This window comes from Spermophilus citellus (genome assembly GCF_964194105.1).
Source record: "Spermophilus citellus genome assembly, chromosome: 6".
In the NCBI taxonomy this organism is placed as follows: Eukaryota; Metazoa; Chordata; class Mammalia; order Rodentia; family Sciuridae; genus Spermophilus; species Spermophilus citellus.
Window position 1 is genome coordinate 94,035,236 of NC_138187.1, and position 24,134 is coordinate 94,059,369.

The window sequence follows — 24,134 nt, forward strand, 5'->3', positions numbered from 1 at the left end:
CAAAAGACCCCAGCCTCCTCCTGGCATCCCTACTTTTGAATGATGGCAACCCAGGTCACCAGACATAACCAATCCCAAAGAATATAATTTCACACAGACAGTAAAATTTAGCCACAGGTATGCCAATATCAAATTTTGCTCTTCTTCCCCAAAATGAAATTCTTTTAGTATATTAAACCTTTAAAGTTAGCACTGCGATTGCTGATACTTATTGTCAAATGAGATAATGTGCTTATGAGGCTCAGGAGACAAGTCCATGTGTGAGAGAAGGGGAATGGAAATAATTTCATTTTACATTTTCCCATACGGATGCCTCCCTGACTTACACATTTTCTTTTAGTGCCTGGCAGGCTTCAAATTGCTCATGATTGTCCTATTACTGCTTGTGGTATTTATCTAATGTAGTTTGAAGTTATTTACCTGCCTTTTTTCTAATTTCCACAATGAAAGGACATATGTAACTCTCTGAAAAGACCTTATAGAAGTCACAGTTCACAGACGTCTCCTTTTAATACTGTCTTGTAGAATGAGACCATTTGCCAGTGTGTCTAGGCTGAAGGGACATGCACAGCACTGTGGGCACTGAGGGATGCCACCCACCTAGTCTCAGTGGGGGGTGGATTTCATTACAGAACATGTTTGGAATCTAGTCAGGAATTTTCCAAAGGGGAAGAGATGTGATATGAGCCCCAGTGGGGCAGGTGAGGTTGGTGGAGGGGCCCTTCCCTCCCCACAGAGCCTCCCGTCTCTGCCTCCCCACCAGAGTGGGTGCCCACGCACATACACAGGCTCTGGCTATGTTACATCCCAGGTACTGTTTACCTCCTGGAAGCCTCTGTGGGCTGGTAAGAAGCAATGGCTTCTGGCCCAAGTTAGTGACCCTGAGAAGCATTCCAGTAGCTATGGGGTATGTGTGTGTGTGAGGCCGGGGGGGGGGGGTGGTGGCGGAGCCAGAAGGAAGCAGGGGATAGAAACCTTTACATGAATCCTGATGTCTGCTGATGTGACAAGTGACCCCAGTCTGCTGGCCCCAATAGCACCACCAACAGTAAAGAGGCCAGTTCCTTACAGAGCTACTTCCAACTCTAACATCCTACAAGTCTATGGGTGTCAATTGGCAAGAATAAGAATTATTTGGTAGAATGAATTTCAGAGATGAATTAAAGGATGCAGGAATTCCTCTATCCTCTTATGAGCCGTCCATCTAAATTGTTCTAAGTGTGCACATGTGCACTTTCAGAGTCACTTTCACTGCAGAAGTCCCTCAAACCCCACCATCCCAGAACCTCTGGGAGAATCCCAGGCCACTGTGCTTCATGCCCTCAAGGGCTGTAGAAGTGACTGTCAGAGTTTTGGGTGCTCACAATCACCCAGCATCCCAACAGCAGAATGCGCATCCGCAGCTCCTGCAGCTCCCAACAAGCCCCAGGTGGAAGCTTCTGTTTCCAAATCACACAATGGGCTCCTGAGGTCCTGAAGCCAAAATGGCCAAGGTCTCACACCAACATGCGGATAGGGCAGAACCACACTGCTGGGCTCCAGGGACAAGCAAGCCAGCTCACCAATCTGTGCCATGAGGTCTGGAAGCTGCTTCCTGAGAAAAGGTCAAGCCTCTGCCAGCGATGGGTCAAAATATAAAGAGCGACAGCTAGGGAAAGCACAGGCCTGCATGAGACAGCTCCAGGGATCAGAATGGAGGGAACAACTCAGAAACAGTATGTCCCTGGTCCAGCCCTAGCAGGAGGAAGAACAGAACCATCCATCTGTCAGGCAGACTAGGCATGCATGAGGCAAAGTCGAATTTCCTTTTTCTTGTCTTTTTTATCATATTTATTTCACATATGTATGTGTGATATGATATTTGGGCACACACACAAATATATATATATATATGGTGAAATGATTACTGCAGTTAATCAATTGACATATTCATTTCCCATATCACCACATGTGTGTGTGTGTGCATGTGTGTGTGTGTGTGTGTGTGTGTGTGTGTTAACCGGACCTTAAATCTCCTCTCAGCCAATGGGCAAACACCAAATCCACCAGAGGCACCCTTAGAAATACTCAGAGAAAGCAGAAAAAGTGCAAAGATTTGTGACATACCTCCAGGGAGCAGTTCCCAGGCAGCAGGAAAGACAGGAGCAAGCAAAAAGTCCCCAACGTCTCCTCACAGCCCAAGTGTAGCTTGGTATGTGCACAGACCCCCAAGGACAGGAAGTACAGGACTGGGCTGGGAGTCCCCGGTGCAGACACAGCCCTCTGCGTTCAGGTTCTGAAGCACAGGGATGGTGGGCCTCAAGCATATGCGGCGATAAGTAGCTTCCCTCGCCCACATTGACAAGTGAGAGCTTTCCTGGTCTCCTGACCTTTTATCTGTGGGTTATTATATATGACCATTGGGTATGTGAAGCCTATTAGCTAAATGGAGAAAAAAATGAGCATAATTTCCTGGGTCAGAGGAGGGGAGTGTGATGTATTTAATGCCTTCCGTACGGAAGAAGAGAATGTTAGCCTGTAAAATCAGAGTAGGAGGCCTGAGAAGACCCTGGGGAGGATTGCTGCAGCAAGAGCCTGGACTGGCCACCAGGTACTGGGCTCCAGTACCTTCCAGCAGCTTCGCAGCAGGGGAGGGTAACCCTATGAGGTGGAGCTCGGCTGGCACCTTCTCCCAGGGCCTGAGGTGGTACTACAGGAGGATTATAGGTGTCTATGCTTCTCCCACTGCACCCAAGTGGCCCTAAAAGAAAAGACTAGGTTTTTGCTTCCTATGCACTGGTGCTCAGCAGATTCTGGCTAGTGTTTATGAGAACAAATGTCTGCCTCGCTGGTCAAGACAGAGACAGGGGTTTTGCTGTGTGAGAAGCCAGTGCTGCTCCCCCCTTGGCCATGTAGAGGGAGTGGGAGGCTCTCCAGGTGGTAGACCATGATCTCCAACCCAGCACACCAGAGATGAGGGGACGGCTCACCCGTCTTTCTGGGGTATACTGGAATTTCTGGAAAAAATTGATGGAGAATTCCAGCAAACAAATAAACAGGGAGAGAACAAAAGGAAACAAATGAGAAGTATCTACCTCGCCATTTCCCTGCTCGTATCAAAAAAGACTGTCCCCTGTGGTAGTCATGCTTGTTCACCTTACAGGAAAATACTATTAAAATCCTCATTCATGACCACCCACAGCCTCATAGGCATAAATGACTAAGGAATCATTTGCTCTCTCACCTGCTGGACCCCAGACCCTGTGGAGCAGTCACTGAGCCTCCTCACATCCCGAGTCTCCCAGAACAGAGACCAGAGCCCAGGCCCCAGCTGGCTTTGCTGTGCTCGCTGGGATCCAGAGTCCAGTTAGAACATATGGGCTAAGGTGTGCGGGCATGTGGGAAAGTGCTTGTGGGCCCATGGAAAGGATGCTAATCTCTCTAAACAGGGGTGCTACCACCTTGGAGACTCTAGCTAGTGTCTAGGTGGAGACCAGAGTCTGCACCCTCCATGGGTTGTTATTAATTACTAAGACAGGGCTCCCACCCCACAGTGATTTGTGCCATGGAAAACCTCAATTATAGCTATCATAGAATGTTGAAAGCTTAGGGGAAAAGCATTGTGCTGTGAGCTCCCTTTCTCTAAGATACAACAGAGGTCATCTGATATGCTGGCCACTTTAATCACACTAACAGTCTTACTCAATCCCCACATTGTAAGAAATCAATAAGAAATTAGAGCACTCCAAGCAAGTTCCAGGCAATCTAGTGTGGGGGTTTGGGAATTGTATTGTTTGTTCCTTTTTCCATTTGTAAGTTCAGTTTGGAAAATCACAACAGCTAATCTGATCTGCTCCCCTTTGGCTTGAAATACCCTTAATGGTAGACTTCCTTGCTGAGTACATGTATACCCAAAGTGCATAATGACGAACAAAAATGGTCAAGGTTCAGTGCTTGCTATTTATTCCTACTGAAATGGATTGTAAATGAATGTTATACACCTACAACTATGAAGTTCTCAGATGCACACTTTTGAGTAAAATAACCTCCCCAAATTTACTGGTTTTTAGAAGCAAATTGAGAGTAACAGAAGCATTCACAATTCAGAAAATTAAACCAACAAGTTGAAATCACTTTCAAAGCAGAGCCTAGCACCTCCTACTGGCACAACCTCCTTATAGAGACCTGTGAGACTTATGGCTGTGTGATAAATAGCTTAACCTGACTAAGAGGAGGCAGCACACTCTGAAAAGAACACGCTCACCTGTCAGCATAGCTCTCGAAATCACCTGATTTTCAAAGGCATCTTTTGTACCTGGGAAATTGTACTTCTTTCTTTATTATCCTCCAACAACAATGTCACAAACCAAGAGGTGGGGAGCACCTGTGCGTCAGCAGGTCTCAGCCTGACAGCTTTCAGGCCGCTTGAGGGAAATCTGTCCACATGTAACCATCCAGGTCCCCAGGGCCTGTGGTTAAGCTATGGGTTAGCTATAAAAATTACCCTCAGTCCCTCAGTTTCCACTTGCTTAATGAGAAAAATCTCATTCACAACCTGCCACAGAGACAAGACCTCCCAGTCCCTGAGAACACATCTAAAGGGCATAAATGAAAACATGTCTGTGGTCCTGCCTGACCAGGTCAGCTCACCTGGTCACAAGGGATGCAGACTGTGACCTCAACTTTCTCATTATCTTCCAAAGAGCCCCAAAAGGGGTGTCACTATACAATAGCCAAGATAACGAGGGAAATTACTTGGTCCATAAAAATCAACTTTGTAGCCACAGCACAGATGAGGGCAACCTGTGACTCCTAGGATTGAATCATATCAGCCAATTACTAAGCTGCATAGGCTTTGTAAGCTACTTCACCTCTCTGATCCTGAGTTTTCCCACCTGTAAGGTGGTGATTCTACTACCCAACCCCAAAGCTGATGTGAGGAAGAAGAAACATAGCAAAGTCTGGAATAAAAGAAAACAGGATGACTCACTACCAGAATTCCCAGGGTATTTTACAGCAAACTTGAGTTTAGCATTTCAGAGGCATACTCCCCAGTGAAGGGCACCAGGCCCTCAGGAGGTGATCTGGTAATTCACAAGTGAGATTTTTCTAAACAAAACAGCTTTATCAGGAAACAGTGGCCCAAGATGGCTAGTCCAGAAAAATTAAACGATCTCTAAATTCATCCATAACCTGCAGTTAACAAGTAATTATTTTGCTAAATTTACTTCAGATAACGTTTTGCAGAAAGTATGAAACATTACAGATACAAATAAGGGCACCCCCTGGCCTCTAATCCCATCTCCCTCCCTTCTTTCCCAGGGGGAAGTTTGACTGTACCTTTATTATACAGGTGCCTGCAGCTTTACCACACAGATGTGATTACATGAGCAATAGATAAAGTTGGTGTTCTTCTCATTCATATTTATGATATCCTACTCTGGATTATTTTGCAAGCTGATTTTGTCACCTAACATTTATTTCTGAGATTTATCTGTATTGAGGCATATAGTCTATCAGATATAATTGCTATACATTTTTCTGTAATATAATTATACTACAATTTATTGCTATTCCTTTAACTGTGGGAACTTAAGGCATTTTCTAAGTTTTCAATTTTGCAACAATACACTGCAATAAACATCTCTGGAAAGGATGCTAATCTCTCTAAGCAGGGTGCTTCCATGCATGAAAGCTTCTGTCAGGTGCATCCCAGCAGCAGAATCACTGAGTAGGGTATGGACCCCATGCTCTTCATTGACTGCTCCCACAATGCCCTCCAAAGGAGTTGTGCTTGTGCTCTCTGCCACTGACCCATAGGTGCATACCCCAGCATTGTTAGTCTATTTTCAATATTTGCCTAGCTGGATAATATGGCAAGAATATCAGGGGCACAAGTCCAGGCAGCAATCAGGGTCCCTGCTGTCACCACCAACCTGGCTGCCTAGAGCATCCCCAACTGTCCATTCAGACCCATGGTTCCCACCCCATCACATGGACACATTGACTTTTTATCTAATGCCAGTGAAGTTCCCAGGGGATGACAGACTTGGTGTGTGTGCTGAGTTTTCAGAAACCCCAGGCAATTCCAGTAGTAACAAGCCATGTACCTGTGGCCCTAGATAAAGCCCATGGGTTGTTCCTCCAGGATGAAGCTGGGAAACACTTTTTCGGAAGACCAAGTAGTAAATAGCTCATACTCAGAGTTATGTGATCCTTGTCACAACTCAGCTCTGTTGTTTTTACTTGTAAATAGATGGTGTGCCTTTTGCCCACAAAATGATCTACCAAAACAGGTGGTTTGCTGTGTGCCTCCACTTGGTTGGCTCCTAGCCATCCCCTCCACCTGAGGCCCCAGGAGACCCCGGCCTTTCTCACCTCCCATGTGAATTAGGGACTGAATATTGTAGAGCATGTCACCAGCAGAGCCCTCTTCCTGGGGTGCTGGGGGTATGATAGGCATCAGGCACTGATCCTGGAGACCCTGAGAGCAAGTGGGAAGGAAAGGGTCTCCTTGTTGTAGGAAAGGCTTTTGATGTTGCCAGGAAGGGCCCTGTGTCTTTTTCATTCTGGGGAGGCACTGGCAGACAGGAGGGAGGGTACAGGGGCAATGACATCACAAACCGCCTTTGGAGCAGCTGATGGGGAGCCATAAGCATGGCATGCTCCTACTCACTTCCCTCTCTCTGCTTCTTCTCAAACTCAGCTCTGAAGTCCCCCAAGGATGTGGGTCCTTCCTTCCATGGGCACCTGGTTCCCACAGGTGAATTCATTCCTCACACTCAGCACAGGCCATTCCTTAGGGCACACTTGATAGGCCCTGCTTAGGGTACTGATGGCAAGAACTTCATAGGAATGGACTTCAAGTTTCACAATATGGTCTTTAGTAATAGTATCTATCACAAGTGGCAACCTGCCAGAGCCCTGGGTCATGACTAATTTGTTCTCACCTCCAGGTACCAGCAGCACTGAAGTGAAGGAAAACCGCAATGTGAGTAACCTGGGAACCAGGCCCCTGCCACCAGGGGACCGGGCCAGAGGAAGCACACCCAGCATAAAAAGGAAAAGACCCCTGGAAGAAGGGAACGGGGGCCACTTCTGCAAACTCCAGCTGATCTGGAAGAAGCTCTCATGGTCCATGACACCCAAGAACGCCCTGGTCCAGCTGCACGAGCTGAAGCCAGGCCTGCAGTACCGGATAGTGTCCCAGACAGGCCCGGTGCATGCCCCGGTCTTTGCAGTGGCTGTGGAAGTAAATGGACTCACGTTTGAGGGCACAGGGCCCACCAAGAAGAAGGCCAAGATGCGGGCAGCAGAGCTGGCACTGAAGTCCTTCGTGCAGTTCCCCAATGCTTGCCAGGCCCACCTGGCCATGGGCAGCGGCACAAGCCCATGCACAGACTTCACCTCTGACCAGGCCGACTTCCCAGACACGCTGTTCAAGGAGTTTGAGCCATCGGCACCCAGCGAGGACTTCCCAAACTGCCGCCCTGTGGACACCGAGCTGCTCTCCACAGCCTACCGGCAAGGGCGGCTACTCTGCCATACTCTGGACCTCATGGGCCAGGCCCGGCCGGACAGGGCCAGACCGGCCCCTGCAGCTCTGGGTGAGAGGAACCCAGTGGTAGTGCTGAACGAGCTGCGCTCTGGCCTGCGGTACGTGTGCCTCTCAGAGGTGGCGGAGAAGCCTCGCACCAAGAGCTTTGTCATGGCCGTGTGCGTGGACGGGAGGACGTTCGAAGGCTCAGGACGCAGCAAGAAGCTGGCCAAGGGCCAGGCCGCACAGGCCGCCCTGCAGGCCCTCTTCGACATCCGGCTTCCTGGCCACACCCCCAGCAGGAGTAAAAGTAACCTCTTGCCACAGGTGAGATTTCTCAGGTAGCTGCCTGCAGGTGGAAGGATGCTGGGATGGATGTAGCTGGGGCTCCTTGCCATGATGGGGGAGTGGGCAGGCCCCTCTCCTTCTGTGGCTGTGAGCAGAGTGCATCCCTGAGTTCTGGCTGTCCTAAAAAGTCTCCCCTTCCTAACCTTATTGAGAGCAATTTCCAGGCTTTTTGGAGAGAGAGAATCATGAGAATAAAGGAAATAAACAAAGGAATAGAGGAACAAGAATGTCAACGCTCCAACTTAGCAGAGGTGATTTTTACCATGATGACACCACATGCTAGGGAAAAAGGGCAGCCAGTGTGGAGGGATTGATTGTCGGGACCCTTCTCTCCCCACTGAGAGGGTCACACCACAGGAAGGGCAGGCTTTGTTTGCCAGGCCTCTCAGTAACTCAGGAGGCAGCTGAAAAGAGCAGGAGTAACATAGGTGAGTTGTGTGGGCATCTGGTTGAGTTTCTAGCCAGGGAGGCTGGAGAGACTAAGCAGGTGGGGATTGTCCGGTTGGAGGCCAGTGCCTCTGGGGCCCTAGATGAATGCCAGGTGGGGGCTCCTCCCTGGGACACTGGTGGAGTCTCAGGGTCAGAGGGCAAATATGTGCTGGAAGGCAGAGGTCAGTGGAAATGAAAATTAACAACTGGAGTCTTGCTTTACTCCGCCAACACCATCATTTCCCTGGCCTCTGTATGCACGATCATGGGTCTGCTTTCCTACGTGAGCTTACCATCACCCATTAAAGAACCATTTTTAGCATGGCCTGTGTGGCAGGAACTATTCTCATACCATTTTAAAACAGCCTTATTCTGCCAAGTCTTGTAATTGCTTATTTATGCAAATTATCTTTTTTCTTATCATTGTGAGAATTATTTGTGGGCATCACTAATGTAGTAGATACAGAAAAATTATCTTTATTCATTTTGGGCATCAATCAAGGAAAGAAACACTTTACATAGTTAAAAGGCACTTAGGCTGGTGCGGGATTCATCATAAGTACTTGATAATTGTAAGTTATTTCTGTGATCGCCACCATCACTGCATCACAACACCTAGAAAGGAATCCATTATTTTGTGGCGGGAGATCACGAATCTGTTAAATAAAGCTGGGTACCACCAAAACCCCAGCTACTTGTTCATACTGCATGCAGACACAAAGTGCATAAAGGACTCCCACACACGGAGTCCAAGCTGAGTAGAGCACTGACTTATTTATTCACTCCATATTTATTTGATTCTGAGCAGACAGGGGATAGACAATGGGCAAAGCAAGTGTTCTGCTTCTCACAAAGCCTGGACAAGAGAAGAGAGAGACTAAATAAATGAGGTACTCAGATGGAGAGAGGACTCCTTCTCCTCCCACCTCTACCTCCTGTTCATTCACTTAAGTTCGAATATTTATTAAAACCTGATGATCATGCGAGGGAGCAGGTGGGAGGGGTTTAGACCATAATCTCCATAATCTAGCCTTTAGACCTCACCATCAAATAAATACACAATCCAAGTGAAAACAGAGAACTACAAAAGCAAGAACAGCTTCCAGACAGGTCCCCACACATCTCCCAGTGGGCCTTTCTGGGACTTGACCTTCTCCTTTCTTTTGCCTACATCTTATTTATTTTCCTCTCTTTTTCCTTTCTGTTCTGTTTCTCTATTATCCATCCTCTGAACTTGCCAAAACAGCCATGAACGTGCTTTACCCCTGCTGCTTGGGGAAGGGCTGAGCAGGGCAACTTGTCCCTCCCTGAGGCTTCACATGACCTTTGGCATGACCTTGGTCAGGGAGTGTCTCTTGCCACCTTCTCGGAGAGGTCTCCACCAGTGTTCTGTGCCCCCCCTTCCACTGCTATTTTACTCTCATCCAACCTGATACTGCTATAGCAAGACCCTGGCACCCTGCCGGGGGCTCTCAGCCAGGCTGAGATTCCTCCATCTAGTAGGAAATGTCCTCTGCCTCCCCCACCCCTCTCTGCAGCTTCCCACCCTGAGAAATTGAAGGATGTCAGTGAATTCTGGGTGTGATGCCTCCTTCTTTCATGTTGTCAGCCCTGAGCTCTCACGATGGAGAAACCAGGCAGCACTACCACTTTGTAATAGTCATTTGACCCCAGAATGCAGCACATCAGTTAAAGCCACGGCTGCTAAATTATTTTTCTCTGACAGTCTGCTAACCACTCCGACTGGATGATGAAGGGCGCAGAGCGGCGTGAGGGTTGCAAGCCATTCATCACACCATGGCATGCCGCCATGCAGGGGGGCTTGTTATCCTCCCTCTCAGCCCCCTTGAGATGTGCACCCCTCAACTGGGTGGGGGCCAGCTTTGACCAAGGGTCTCAGGACAGGGAATCCCAAGCAGTTTGAATTAAAACCTTGTCCCAATGGAGTCTGGATTCAGGGGCGGGGGGGGAAATCAAAAGAAAAGATTTCAAGAATCACTGTAAATGCTGCCTAAACCCCACCACCCCAGGAACTCTGCCTGTGCATCTGCCTGTCTATAAATCATGAACTGCTTGTCAATAGTACATGGAACCTCCATCTATAGGTCATAGAACCATCTATTCACCATGGACCCCCATCTATAGAGCATGGACCATCCACATTCATCTTGCTTCCTGCTCAGCCAGATCCCTGTTCCCAGGGGCAGCATGACTATGGAAGCATGACTCTTACCTTTAAGTCCCTAGAAATATGGCCCTTCATGATCTGTATGCAACTTCTCTCCTAATAACATCTGTGGGTGGAGCTAACCAAACATCTTCTCAAATCTGTACCCATGCTCTCAGAAAAAGGCAGGCTTGGCCTCCATTGAGCAATGACACCTCCACTAAAGTCAGCTTTAGGAGCATGGTTGGAAGAATGCAATTTCTGCAACTTGGGTACTGAAAAACATCAGTATTTAATATTCTTTGCCCAAATATCCACGCTTTGCTACACACAGGCAGTCAGACTGCCAGGACAACAAACCAAAGTGTGTTTCAATGATCCACATGTCACTTCTATAGCTGCCAATAGATGCTGGGTCTGTTTAATGCTTTAACCAATGGCTGGGACTTACCAACAAAGCTTCAAAGCTATCTTAGTAAGAATTCTCCTGTGTAAGTGACAGTCTGTGAAGAGTGTTTCATGTGTGACAGCTCATTAGGAATAGCTAGAGTAGCATGTTTAAGATGCTGCTGGAAGAAACGTAGTGGGTTCTCCAATGGGATCAGCGGTATGCATTCCAGAAAGTGGAACCTCCTGGTTGTTGGAGAGTCCTCCTGATTCCTAGTTGGAGAACTGTTCTGCCTGGGACTTGTGCACCTTGAGAGTATTATGGGCTGTTCTCAGCCTCCACCTGGGGTGGTTACACCAAAGAGCAGGTCAGGGTCTTGCTTCCCAGCAAGAACAATTGTAAGGCAGCAACACCTGTGCCAACTTACCTCCAAAGCCTGTATGGTGCATCTGTGGGCATGCTCTTAGTCATTGTGCTCATAATCCAGACCTGTTTGCAGTCGGGATTCTGAAACAGTAAGTTCCAAAGCATGATATTCTCAATGAAGTTTTAAATCACAAGTGTGATTTTTCTATAATTGCATCCTCACCCTTTTCTGTACCTGGAGGGTGTGTTGTAGAACCTGGCTGGCCTCACACTCTCAATTTCTTGAGATCTGACTCTTGGCCAGAGTGAATAAGCCAAGTGTCCATTAAATTCTTTAAAGCATGGGGCAGACTTCAATGTTCAAGGTTTACTATGCTGACAGAGTATGCAGGCCAGGGACTCCATAAATATCTGTTGATAACTGCAGTGCCCACCGGGAGATGGCTGGGAGGCTCAGTCCAAATCCTTCATGTTTTCTTTATCTGCAACTAGTACAATATTCCTCTGGGCTAACCAGACACTTGGAAGTAAGAACAAGACTACATGAGAATATAAATACGCATTACCTTGGAAGCATAGTCATGAAAAATGATAAAATCACAAAACCTATTCTATCTTTGGTCTTCACTTCCCACACCTAGCATGAAAGAGTTGAATTCATAAAAGCATAAATTCAGCAATAAAAGCATATTTTTTAGTATTTCCTTTCCATGAAAACTTGTTAGAAAAGAGAACAAAGTATACTATAGTAATGCTATTTTTTAAAAAAATAAAAATCATCCTGGCACATAGTAACTCTAAAAAAAATAGTTTATTGGGTTAGTTGTAGACTTCTCATTCATCATCAATTAATTATTTATTTTTTTTTTCATTTTTTAAAATTTCTATGGCAAGATCATTGGTGTTGATATGCCTGCAAAGAAAAGAGTTAGTCAAAGAAACTAAAATACACCTTTCCCTTGGAGTAAGAGAGGGAACACCTTTGAAACTAACTCATACAGATTGGCTGCTCGAATGGAGTCCTTTAAGGTCATTTTAGGGAAAACTATCCTTGTGGCTTCAGTCCTAGCTAAGTCTTCCATTGCACCACATGCTTCCTCAGTACCTTATTCTATGTCCTGCTCTTGGCAGCTATTAATATTAAATGGGGGGAAACAAAACATGGGAATATACAAAATAATTGAAAAGAACCACTTTTTAAGTTTTGAGCATTTTAAAGCACATTTTGATCAGACTGTTGTACATGGTCCCATTTCATGAAGTGTGTTCCTAGAATTATCAGTGGACCTGGGGACAAAGTCTGCGGCCACTCTAGCAACATTTGCACTGCAGGACACAGATAAGCTGTCTGCACCTGGTCTCTGTCCTGCTCCTGAATGCCTGGGTGACCCCCAGCTGCCTTTGACCACTTCGCAGATTATTTTTCTAGTCTCATTCCCTCCATGCTAATTCATCTTCTTTGAAAAAAGCAGCATTTTTACTTTTGGAAAGCAGAACTATTCATTAATATCACCATAACAAATTAGCAATGGAAAGGTCCCCAAAGTTTAAATAGGCTTAAATTAAAAGTGAATAGGTGTGGAAATTACATTTGCTTAGCTTTAAATAGCTTATTGCCCCCTATGCCTGAACTGGTTTACCTGAAAACAGATACGTTTCTCTAGAGCCAGGACATTCACCCACATGGGGTCCTCCTCACTAGACTAGGTATGAGGATCCCCTCACACTTTCTCGAAGCTCCAAGTAGAGACAGAAAGTGCTGACTCAGCCATTGGCCAAGTGTCAGCCTGTGTGTGACCCATTCCAGAATGCCATCTGAGCTGATACGCAATGCGGCTCTACAAGCAGAAAGGAATGATCCTGGATTCCCAATGATCTTCTCAAAAAGGTCGGATTTCTTTACACCATGGCAAAAGCATACATTCTAGTTTATAGGCAGCTGTAGTTTGACATTGTTACAGCTTTTCTTAGCTCTGACTTCCTAACATCTCCCTGAGGTGCTGGGAGCAGGGTCAGAACTCAAGGCACCCCGGGACTCACAAGAGCAACAGACCGTGATATGAACTCCACCTCAGGAGAGCATCTGTCCACAGAGAAATCCAAGCAAAACAGGCCTCTACCTCCTGCTGAATCTCTAAACTTACCAGCCAATCTGGGGTCTCAGGAGATGTTTCTCTGAGCTCTACGGTGGTTACCCGATGATGAGGGGCACCAAGCAGCAGGTAGCAATGCTTCTTCTCCTTTGCCTTTCTCACTACTTAGAGACTTGAACCCTGACCACTCTCTTCAAAAAGTTGGAAGCATCAGGAATCAAAAGTACCTCCTCCAGTGGAACTGCCCTAGGCATAGCCTCAAAGCTGGAGCTGATTCCAGTAGAGTTAGAGTTTAAAAGATACCTGAGCCACTGACTTGAGAGGACCTGATCATCAGCCCTAGAGTGGGGGGCTGCCCCTCACCCATGAAGGATTTCCATCTAATTTTGTGGAGAAAGAAATAAAGAAAAAGGTACTCATAGTTTACTCTCATTATATGTTTTATTGAAATTGAGCAATTTGTGTGGACCTTGTGCAAATATATCTGCGAATCACTCACCTTAAGACAGCAGCACATACAAGTGCTTATATGCCACCATTCAAGTCAGAGAAAATCAGCTTATTACGCCGACTGCCAACTCTATGCTTCAGTCAACCCCAAATTAAGCATCTCTCAATGTCCCATCCCTTCACTAACCCATCTTTTAATATCCCCCTTCCCAAAGCAACCAAAATGATGAGATCTTTGCTGTCTGAACTTCATCCCTTCCTTTCATACCATCTAGTGTCAGGAAGTAAGTGTTTTAATCAGCTTTTCATTGCTGTGATCAAAAGACCTGACAAGAAAAACATAGAGGAGGAAAAGTTTGTTTGGGCTCATAGTTGCCAAGATTCAGACCATGATCGGCCAACTCCATAGGTCTGGGCCCAAGATGAGGCAGAACATCAAGGCAGAAGGGGTGGTGGTGGAGAAGAATGTCTCAGAACATGATGGCCAGGAAGCAGAGAGAGTTATGTTCATCAGGGACAAAATATAAACCCCAAAGCCATGCCTCCAGTGACCCACCTCCTGCAGCCACTCCCTACCTACCTTTAGTTGTTGTCTAGTTAATCTATATCAGTGGATTAATCCACTGGTTAGGCTACACCTCACCCCTCTTATAATCTAATTATTTCACCTCTGAAAATTCTTGCACTCTCTCATGAATGACTTTTGGAGGGATACCTCATAACTAAACCATAACTGTAAGAAAGTGGATAATGTCGCAGATTGTTAAATAATTATTTGCATAATTCATGAATAAGAGTCCTAAGTATGAACGAACATATGAGCCACTGGCTTGGACCCAGCCCACATAAACACCGGGCTGATTCTTTGTCAGAAAGTGTGCATTTCAGTGATCCATCATGGAAGAAAGGACACTACCTGCCTTGGTGCCATGATAGCTCATCCATTCAGCATTTCCTAAAAGAAAGGAAAGCCAACTTCTCTAACCCACAGAATGGAGCGTCCTGGGCGAGGGGGTGTGAGGCTCGCAGGGCTATACCCATGGGTAAATGTGCCACCCTCTATGCTGCACTCCTCTCCCAGAAGCTCAGGCTGTCTGGTCAGCCTTGAGTAGCCACAATCAGTTCACTCTCTGAACCACTCACTAACCAAGGAAGAACAGTTCCTTGGCTGCCTTTTTATAGATTAAAAAATAGTCTTTGTTTAGCTGTGAAAATGCCTTTCACAGCCACTCAGCCTTGGAAAGGGAGGGAATCGTTCCACCCCACAGAGAGGAGTCACTGGCGTGTGCCACGGCATAAAAACCTGCGCAGCCAGGTGAATCCAGGGAGGGCGGATTGGTGGCACCTTGGCCTTGGCACTGGCTTTGTGCCCACCCCTGCCTCTCTCTGAGCTGTGGGGGTGTGGCCCTGGGAACAAGTGTTTGAACTGAGTACTGTGAATTTGGATCTGTGAAGGGAAATATTAGCGATGTAAACTGTGTTCATAAAAACCCTGGGAGAAGGAACCAGAGCCTTGGCTTTCACCACGTGGGACGAACGTGAATTCCACATTCTTTCTGAGCATTCCTCATGTGCTGGGGCAATGAGAATGTGCCTTTCCTATTAGATAACATGATGGATTTTCCATCTACAACCCTGTATACCTTGGAAAGAGGAGAGCCTGTGGCCAGTTCCTGCCAGGGCTTGTCTTAACTCCTTGCCCAGCTTTTACCATCCCCTTTGGGTAGAAACTAGTTGTTACAAATTTGTTTTCATAAATAAAACAGCCTCTCATGGAGGCTGAACACGAGAGTTTCTAATATCAAAGCAGGTTGAGGGTTGAGAAATTAATTTGTTTAGAAGCTGTCTGTTTGCCGTTATGGACTCTTATTTATCTTGACATTCACTGTTATTTCACATGTATACACGATCATCATCAAGGGCTTGAAGCAGGGCAGGCCCTGGAAGGGACTTCCTGACAATAAAGCCAGAAATCAATTATTAGAGATGATGTCAAATTTCTCTTGCTGAAATGATCTTAGTGTATAACTTGGGTAAAAGATTGAATAGAAAAAAGTTATGTAGGAACTCAGCCCTTCTGTCCCAGAAAATGTTCAATAATTCTACAACTCCCTTAGGAGGAGAAAGAGGAAATGCTTTCTGAATTTTAAAATTGACTTGTCTGAGGTGAATTCCCATTTCTTGAAGCCGTGATGGGTTGCTCTGCAGATACTTGGTGTGAGAAAGGTGTAGGGAGGGGAGACAGAAGAGACTCGGGGGTGATATCTGGAATCAAGATATCATCCTGAGAAGGGGCTTCTCCTCCAGGTTGGGGCCACCTTAGTTCCTCCAAAAACAAACATCAAAACCCCAAGTCCTCTCACTGTCCTTCTGGGTCAGATAAGTACCCTGGCATGCTCAGCAAGCTGGGACAAGCTGGACCTCCCACAGACAAGCCCTCCTGGTTCCAGTAACCAGGCATCCTTAGGGTTTCTGTGGAATTCTGTCGTTTCCACCTATACACCCTGGACTGGTTCTTCTCTGAGCTCAGCTCTAAGATGGAGCTGTGGGCCCACCCTCTAGCAGCCGGGTTCCCAAGATGTCCTTGCAGCCTTGGAAAGCTCTCTGCTTCTCTAAAGTTGTGCTCTCCCCTCCTCTGCAAACGCTTGACACCATTTAAAGCAGGCATTGTTGGGTTTTCCTTCTTTTAGCACCTCCACATTCTGGCTCTTGTGGCCACAAACACCCTCTTGTGGCCCACAGAGGAGGTCAGGGTGGCCTGTTACAGAAAGAAAACACCCTCCTGCAGAGCCAGCCATGCCTGAACTTTGCCAGCGTTTCTTCTTGTCCTGTTTTCTCAGAAGAGGAACTGACATCCAGAACAATAGTGCAGACACTGTTACTACACATGAAAAAAAATCTTAGAAAACCCCTCTTTAATTAGGCATTGAAGGCTTTTTAGACACTTTAAGATATATATATATATATATATATATATATATATATGTATTTATACAACATTTAATATGCTTTATATGTATGCAAAAGATGCATTATACAATGTGCAAACAGTGCATACTATGTTTATATGACATACATTTATACAACCTATATACAATGTACCCTGAACGTTTACACAATAGCTTCTACCACTTTTCTTTCTACTGAAACATGATTGGTGAAATTCAAGAAAAAAGATTATACAAATATGTATCTCAATCCATGTATTCCCAACACTATGTTTGGAATTTTCAAATGTAACTAATAGAACTATTCATTAGTTAAGTAGAGTCTAAAGCCAAACTTCACCAATCATCTCATCATTTTATAGCTACTATCAAATATAGTGGTGATGGCAACATTAGTAGCTAATATTTGTTGGGCACTTCCTCTGTGTTGCCTTTTATTCTAAGGACTTTACATGTAACAGCACTTTCAATCCTCAAATAAAACCTGTGAGGTAGACACAAATGATGTTCCCATTTTTTCAGATGAGGGCATTGGGGCACAGAGAAGCTATGCTTCTTGCTCACAGTCTAGTTGCCATGCATTAGCACTGGGAGAATAATTATAGATAGGTCAGATTCAGGCTGTCCTCTGGATGCCAACCCGCCATATTCTCCCAGCCTCCAATGGCTTCCTAGGCTTATGAAGGGATGAAACACTTAGTTTAAAAAGCAGTTTGTGACTTGGTATGAATGACCCAAAAAGTGTTTGTTATTACTTCCAAACTTGGAGATGTCATTGTGGACTAACAAAAAGGAGTTGACTATGTGAAGGGAAAGGTGGGAAGCTGGGGTGCGGACACACAACTCGGTCTCATATAGGCAGGAGACTCTTGACTATATGGAAGCCTTGTATAAGTGCTTGGGAGGGAAGCCTGGAGGCCACCCCTGGATTCAGATCCTATCATGCACCCACTGTGCAGCTCTCTGATTCTGGCGGATGCCTCCATGGGGAAGGAAGCTGGAGGAAGCCCACGTACAGCTCCCCCCAGGGAAGATCGCTCTTGTCAGCAGGGAGCCTGCAGCCTCACTGGCATAAACAGGCTTTGTTGGGGTGGCCTGTCCCTCCTTCCTTTGGGATTCGTTGTTACATTGAAAAGGAGAGAGACAGCAGAAAGGAGATGGCAGTGGGAGAATGCCAGCATTTAAATGAGCCAGAGAAAGAAAAGAAGAACACCTCAGAGACAGAGGAAAGAGTCCCCAGGCACGGGGAGCCAAGGGGACACAAGGATGAGGACAAAAGCACACATAGGGGACTGCCAAGGTTGCCTTTGCCTCCCCAACCCCAGAGGACACCCAGGGAAGAGCCCCGCTCCTTGGAGGCTTCTCTCATTCACCAGTTGCAGCCAAGCCTCCTGCTGTGCTTTGTCTCTGCAGCCACAGCCCAGTGAGTTGCTGGGCTGTTTTCATTTGCACCCTGTCTCTGTGCTGTCGCACTTGCCCCTAGCTCAGTTTATGCTTTTTGTAGAGAAAGCCCTCAGGACCAAGCAGGAGCTCTGGACACACCAGGGGCCTGAAGTAGCGTGGTGATGGCAGAGGCCACATTAAGTCCAAAAGTCAGCATCTGGAATCAGGACCCCACCCTTGGGCTTTGTATCCTGAACTTCTGCTCATCCTTGTGTGGGCTCAGGCTCCCTGGGAGAGCAATTACAGAGTGGGGCATGTAGGAGGTTCGCTAAGGTTGGAGGAGGAGAAGGAAGGGGAGCAGAATTCTGCAGGGAAGTCCCTCAGACCCAGGGAGAGAAGAGGGGAAGGAGCACAATTGGGCTGAGACACCACGTGCACCAGACAGGTTCTGGGCCAACCCCACAGGGAGCTCCAGCACAAGCACTGACCTGACCACATGAGCAAGAATGGCAGGTGCCCCTGGACTTGGCCATTGCCTTCAATGTCCCAGGAAGGGGAGCAGCTTGAGCACCTGCAGATGAAAAGGTGATACCCAGGACATGGACCCCTGACCACTCACCTGCAGATTGCAACCTCCAGGCCAACAGCCCCTACTGGCTGTCTAGAAAAACCCAGACTCCTGGGACCCCCATCCTGAATCAGCATTTGATAAAAGCAGGCAATAAAGTTTTCTTTATAAATGTCAAAGATTATTTCCAGGAAGCTTAAAGTGATGGATGAATGTCCTTCCCCATGAAAAACAATTTGGTAGCCACTCCCATCTCATCTCCTGACAACACAATGTACCCCCACACTTGCAAGGGCAGGATAGGCACCACCATGCCAGTGCCCTTGGCTCATTTCTTCTCTCTGTCTTTTCTTCTCATTTCTTCTCTCTGCCACTCCTGCTTTTGGCCACTGCTGTGGTACCTACGTCTCTTCCACCCTTGGATCCTTGATTCCTTGCCTATACCATGGGGTGAGCATAAAAGCTCTCCATTGACAGAAGAGCCAGGAGGCTCAAGTGGGTTAACACGAGGGCTTAGAATAGCATATAGCACACTGCAGACCCTATGGAGGCATCTATCATTCTCATTCCAGGGACACCAGCTCTGGAAACATGACATCTATGGGCATATGTGCCTTTTTGGAGAAAGGAAAGGGAGACATAGTCCAAGAAAAACTTGCATGAGCTCTCCTAATGCCCTTTGTATGGTAGGGAGAGAGCAGCTTCTAAAATGCTGAGGGGCAGCAGGGGGCTGGCTGGGGAGGTGAAGATCTGGGGTCTTGACAGCTTTTGGCACTCCTGAGAGGGCCCCTGGCTCCCTGGGCCTCAGTTGCCTTGTCTTGGAAGTAAAGGACAGTGATTGAATGCTTACTTTCAGCTCTCATGTTCTGAGAACATAAAACCTCATATGAGATGCCATCTGTCAGTGTGATGTATACAGTATGGGAGAAATACGCTGGCGGCCACTTATCTGATAGCATTTAAAGAGCAACAAACACACACATCACCATGTTGACATACAATCTGCAGCATCTTGCCCAAAACCAAAACTTGTATTTTTCTCCCTCCTGTGGTGCTTTCTATTAAAATCTAGTTTTCTAAATCAGAGGAAAGTCTGAGGACCCAGAGCAGGTGGGAGAAGGCAGAGATAATGCTCTTGCTCTCACCTGATAATTGTGTGGGCTCTGGCTGGCTTAAGGAGAACCTGCTGCCCCCTGTATAGCATGCAGAAATGGGGATAAAGGTGGAAACTTCTAAGGATCTTTCACCTCTAACAGTCTCATTCTCCTGCCTCTAGCACCTTGGCACTGGAAAACTCTTTGTAAGGATTGGCGGCCAGCTTGCTATCCATTCTGTTGAAATGTGTGGCATCTAGAAGTGTTTCCTGTCTCACCCAGGCTCTCTTCAACACCACCCCCGCCCCACCACCACCACCACAAATGATCCCAGAACATTCTGAAGTGCAAGGACTCAACCACATTCATATCCAGTCTATGCTTCTTATAATCAACTCTTGTTTTGTATGTTGATTTTGTGAGTAAAATGCAGTGGCCACCTGGGTTCAATCCCTCAGATTTGGAGGGATGCCTAACTGCACAGCAACGTGTGAGCCTTTGATGACACAAACTCATTGTTCCCAGATCTCAGTCTGTCCCCCTTCACCTTACATACTTGTCACTCCCTCATCTGAACATCTCAGAGTCTAATGATGCATGGAGGGTAATAAAGTGGAACAATAGTTTGTAACAATAGCACCACAATTAAATGTTTTTTAAAATGTGTTTTTCTAAATTAATGCACTCAGTGGAATTGTGAATGCATTCAAGTATTCAAAATTAAAGGCATACAGACACTAAGCATGAGAGAAGCTTTTTAAAAAATACAAGAATGTTTCTTCTGATCATGATCATAATATATACAATGATAAAAGCTGTCCTCTGCCTTCCTTGTAGGTTTCTCCATTTTGTCTTAACCATGTTTCATTTGTGACAATTTTAGTAAAATTAAATGGATGGAGTTGGAGAATATCATGCTAAGTAAAATAAGCCAATCCTACAAAACCAAAGGCCAAATATTTTCTCTAATATGCAGATGCTAAATCACAATAAGGCAAGGGGAGGGGGTACTAGAGAAGAATAGTGTGACCTTAGATTAGGTAGAGGGAAGTGATGAGGCAGAGGAGAGGATGTGAGGATAGAAAAGATAGTAGAATGAAATAGACATTATTACTTTATGTACACATGACCAATATTATTTTGCAACATGTACACTCAGAAAAATGGGAGATTCTATCCCATTTATGTATGATATATCAAAGTGCATAAATGCATTCTATGGTCATGTATAACTAATTAAAACAATTTAAAAATTAATTTTTAAAAAAATGTTTAGTAAAATGTCTCTGGATATAGCATTTGGGGTTGAGGTTCTGTTTGTTTATCTAAATTGAGAAATCAAAGTGAATGTTTCTATAAAATACATGGATTAGCTTATAGCATGCATGTAATGTTGTTCTGGATCTCAATGCCTAAAAATAGGAATTTGGAGTACTAAAGAACAGATCAAAAAAGGGAAAGATATGCAGGAATGAGGCCTTTGTAACTAGCACAGAATTCTCCTCCTACCTCACAGCAAAGAGGAGGATGCAGCCCTGAGCTGTCCTAACAATCAGAATTACAAGACCTCCTGGACCACCCCAGCAGCCCTGGCTGTATATCACACTCTCAGGACAGGAAGGCAGATCCTTGAAGGGCCCTGTGCATGAAGTTGGGAGGGCTCAGCCACCATCAGTTCCCAAGGGCTGCAGCAGAATGTGGCAATCAACAGCTAGAGGGTGGTTGAGGTGTGATAGCTGTGGTCATGAGAGTGTACTCAGGCTGTCGGGAAAGTCAAAGATGATCAACTCTGATGGAGCTGGGAGAGTCTTGTGGGCAATTTACAGACTTGAATTTAAGTTCAGTTCTACCCCAGACCAGCTGAGTGTCCTGGGAAAGCTTGCTTATACTCTCTGCATGTCCTATGTAAAATGACCAATTTCCTCAATGAGCACCTTGGAGGTCCAAAGCCACGAGGTATATGAGAATTTCCCCAAACTGAGCAGTCCTCTTCAGGCAGATGTGATTCTGGGCCTGATGGCAGGTAGGGTCAGGGATCATAACAGAATGGGTTTCCTAACTCAGAACCCAGAATGAAGCCCAAGTGGCCACCAGTCACAGGCAGAGCTGCAAAATGCAGGTGTCTTTACACTCAGTGCAGCCCTCATCCTGGAGCATCCAAGAACAGTCATCTTCTGCAGGTCTGGTTTCACTGAGAGGAAGTGCAAAGAGAAAAATCAACTTTCCCAAACTCTCTTCCCCTGGAAGGAGTTGGAGTGGGCAGAAGCCAAAGGGCTTCTACAAGGGGTTGTAGCAGCCTCACCTTGAAAGGAACTCAAGGAGGCAGGAAGCACCACTCCCTGATCGTCTGTTGATGCCGTGGCCATTAGCCTGAGCTACACAGGATGTCTCTGTTGTAGTTGTAGTTATATGTTGTAGTTCTGAACAGGAACTTTAAGGTAACATTGATTCAAATTTCAGGCCTGGGTCTGGAGTGACCATCTGTGGAACTCTGAGAAAGTCACCTCACCTCTTTCCATGACATAGGAATGTTGATTGAAGAGGCCACATGGTAGGGTTGTGTTAATGTTTACACGAGACGCACCCTGGCAAAGGGCCAAAATTTATAAAAGGGTAAATTTGACTATCACTATTTTCACTTTACTAATCTTTGAAAGTGATTAGGATAAATGGAGAGTGAAGGGGCTCCTGACAAAATGGTGCCAAGACTCAGAGGTTATTGGCTAGTCACACTTTCCCACTGTCTGCTGAAGTTTAGATCTGACTAAATTCAGATGCAAATTTGGCTGAATGAGACATGCAATGATGCTGTAACAACAGAGTCCGGGAATGGACACATGAAGTGGAGCATGTAGAAAAAAATAGAAGTATCCCAAAATATTTTTAAAAATCATAAAAGGAAATATTGTGGGGCAGGTGATTTTCTGGCTAATGCTAATTGAGTCTCAGACCAACGTGACTCTCAACCTATTTGGGGCCACAGCACACAAGCAGGGGGACAATCACACACACAATATGTTCCCTGTCCACTTGAGCATCAACCTATAATCCCACCCCCTTATCCTCTCAAGAAACAAAGTCAGAACATAAAATAATGCTGGGAGAATAATTGTAAAGCTATCAAATTTTATATCAAAAGGCTATCATTCCAAGCCTTCTGTATTTTATTGTTAGGAACCAATTCTTTTTCAAAAATCTACATTTGGTCACAGGTGAACAGTTGTCAGAGACGGGCACCTCTCTATTCTTTTGAGTTCCCAGGGGAGCTTTAAGGAACAGAGTCAAAAGCAACTACATTCTTATTTCCTCTGCCAATAGCAATTGTTCAACTTTTGAATACTAGAAAAGCTCTCTCTATCTTAGTTAGTGGAAGTATTTATTTTAACATGGAAAAAATTCAAGGTTTGGCTCTGTAACCTAGATTGGTTGAATTTCTGTTGTGTTTGGTTTTGTTTGAAGTTGCTATGTCCATTTTTAGCCCCTTTTGTAATGTGGGAGGCAAGAAGGAAAAATGAAAACAGCAAAAATGCAGCCAGAGGTCCACATTAACATCTTTGTAAACTACTGCGTAAACTAATAGAAGACGCTTACAGATCCTTCATATGAAAGGGCCAGCCCAGAATGCAGCCCCACCACCACCCTCACCAAAAAAAGACTTCTATTTATTCCTCTAAAAACTGGAGTGAGTAGAGGATTCAGAGACACACTTTACTAGTAGTGAATGCATCAATGCTATTTTACCAATTCTGTAAGATGCTGACTGATCCAGTTTTCCCACAAGAACTGAGATAGCTTTAGGGATAGGCCCCTGTAGAGTGTGATGGATCAATGTCCACCCATAGGATGGATAGAAAGATACCTTGGTACAACCCCAGCTTGTGATTATGCAACTGAGGGAGGGTTGGGACAGCCAAGGAAGAGAGACAAGAAGATACAACAGAAACTTGAAAGCTAGATCCTGTCCGACCAAGAACAGGAAAGAGTCTCCATTGAATTAGATCCTTTGTATTCAGGGCACAGGACTCTGGGCAGACTGCTGGTGGCTGGAATGTGGAGATGAGTTAGAAAGATCCGCTCCTAAGGTCCAGAACCTCTAGGAATGAGACGAATGTTGGACTAAGCCAGGTGGCAGTGACCCAGCCTCCAGCCCACTCAGAGGAGAGACTCATCCATTACTCTGTTTTCAGAAGCTGGAAGCTGGTTGGCTGGAGGAGAGGGAGGAGGCACCTATGTTTGCTTCCAGCCTCCCCCACTCCACCTGTGTGTCCAACCTGCTACAAGACAGGAGGCAATAGAGAAGCTGGCTCTCTTGGAGCTATCCCATTTTCACTTTAGATTTATTCACAACACAGACAAAATTGTCAAACTAAAAACTAACGGATCA

General features: G+C 45.8%; 1 protein-coding gene across 1 annotated transcript in view; it reads left to right on the forward strand.

Annotated features, from left to right (window-relative positions):
* ADARB2 (adenosine deaminase RNA specific B2 (inactive)) overlaps positions 1-24,134 on the forward strand; it is a gene marked incomplete at both ends in the record, with an annotated part of 479,363 nt that overhangs the window by 324,060 nt on the left and 131,169 nt on the right. The window contains one exon of the mRNA XM_081300315.1: positions 6,936-7,843. Coding sequence (XP_081156441.1) covers positions 6,936-7,843 — 908 coding nt within the window. The remainder of the gene's footprint in view (positions 1-6,935; positions 7,844-24,134) is intronic.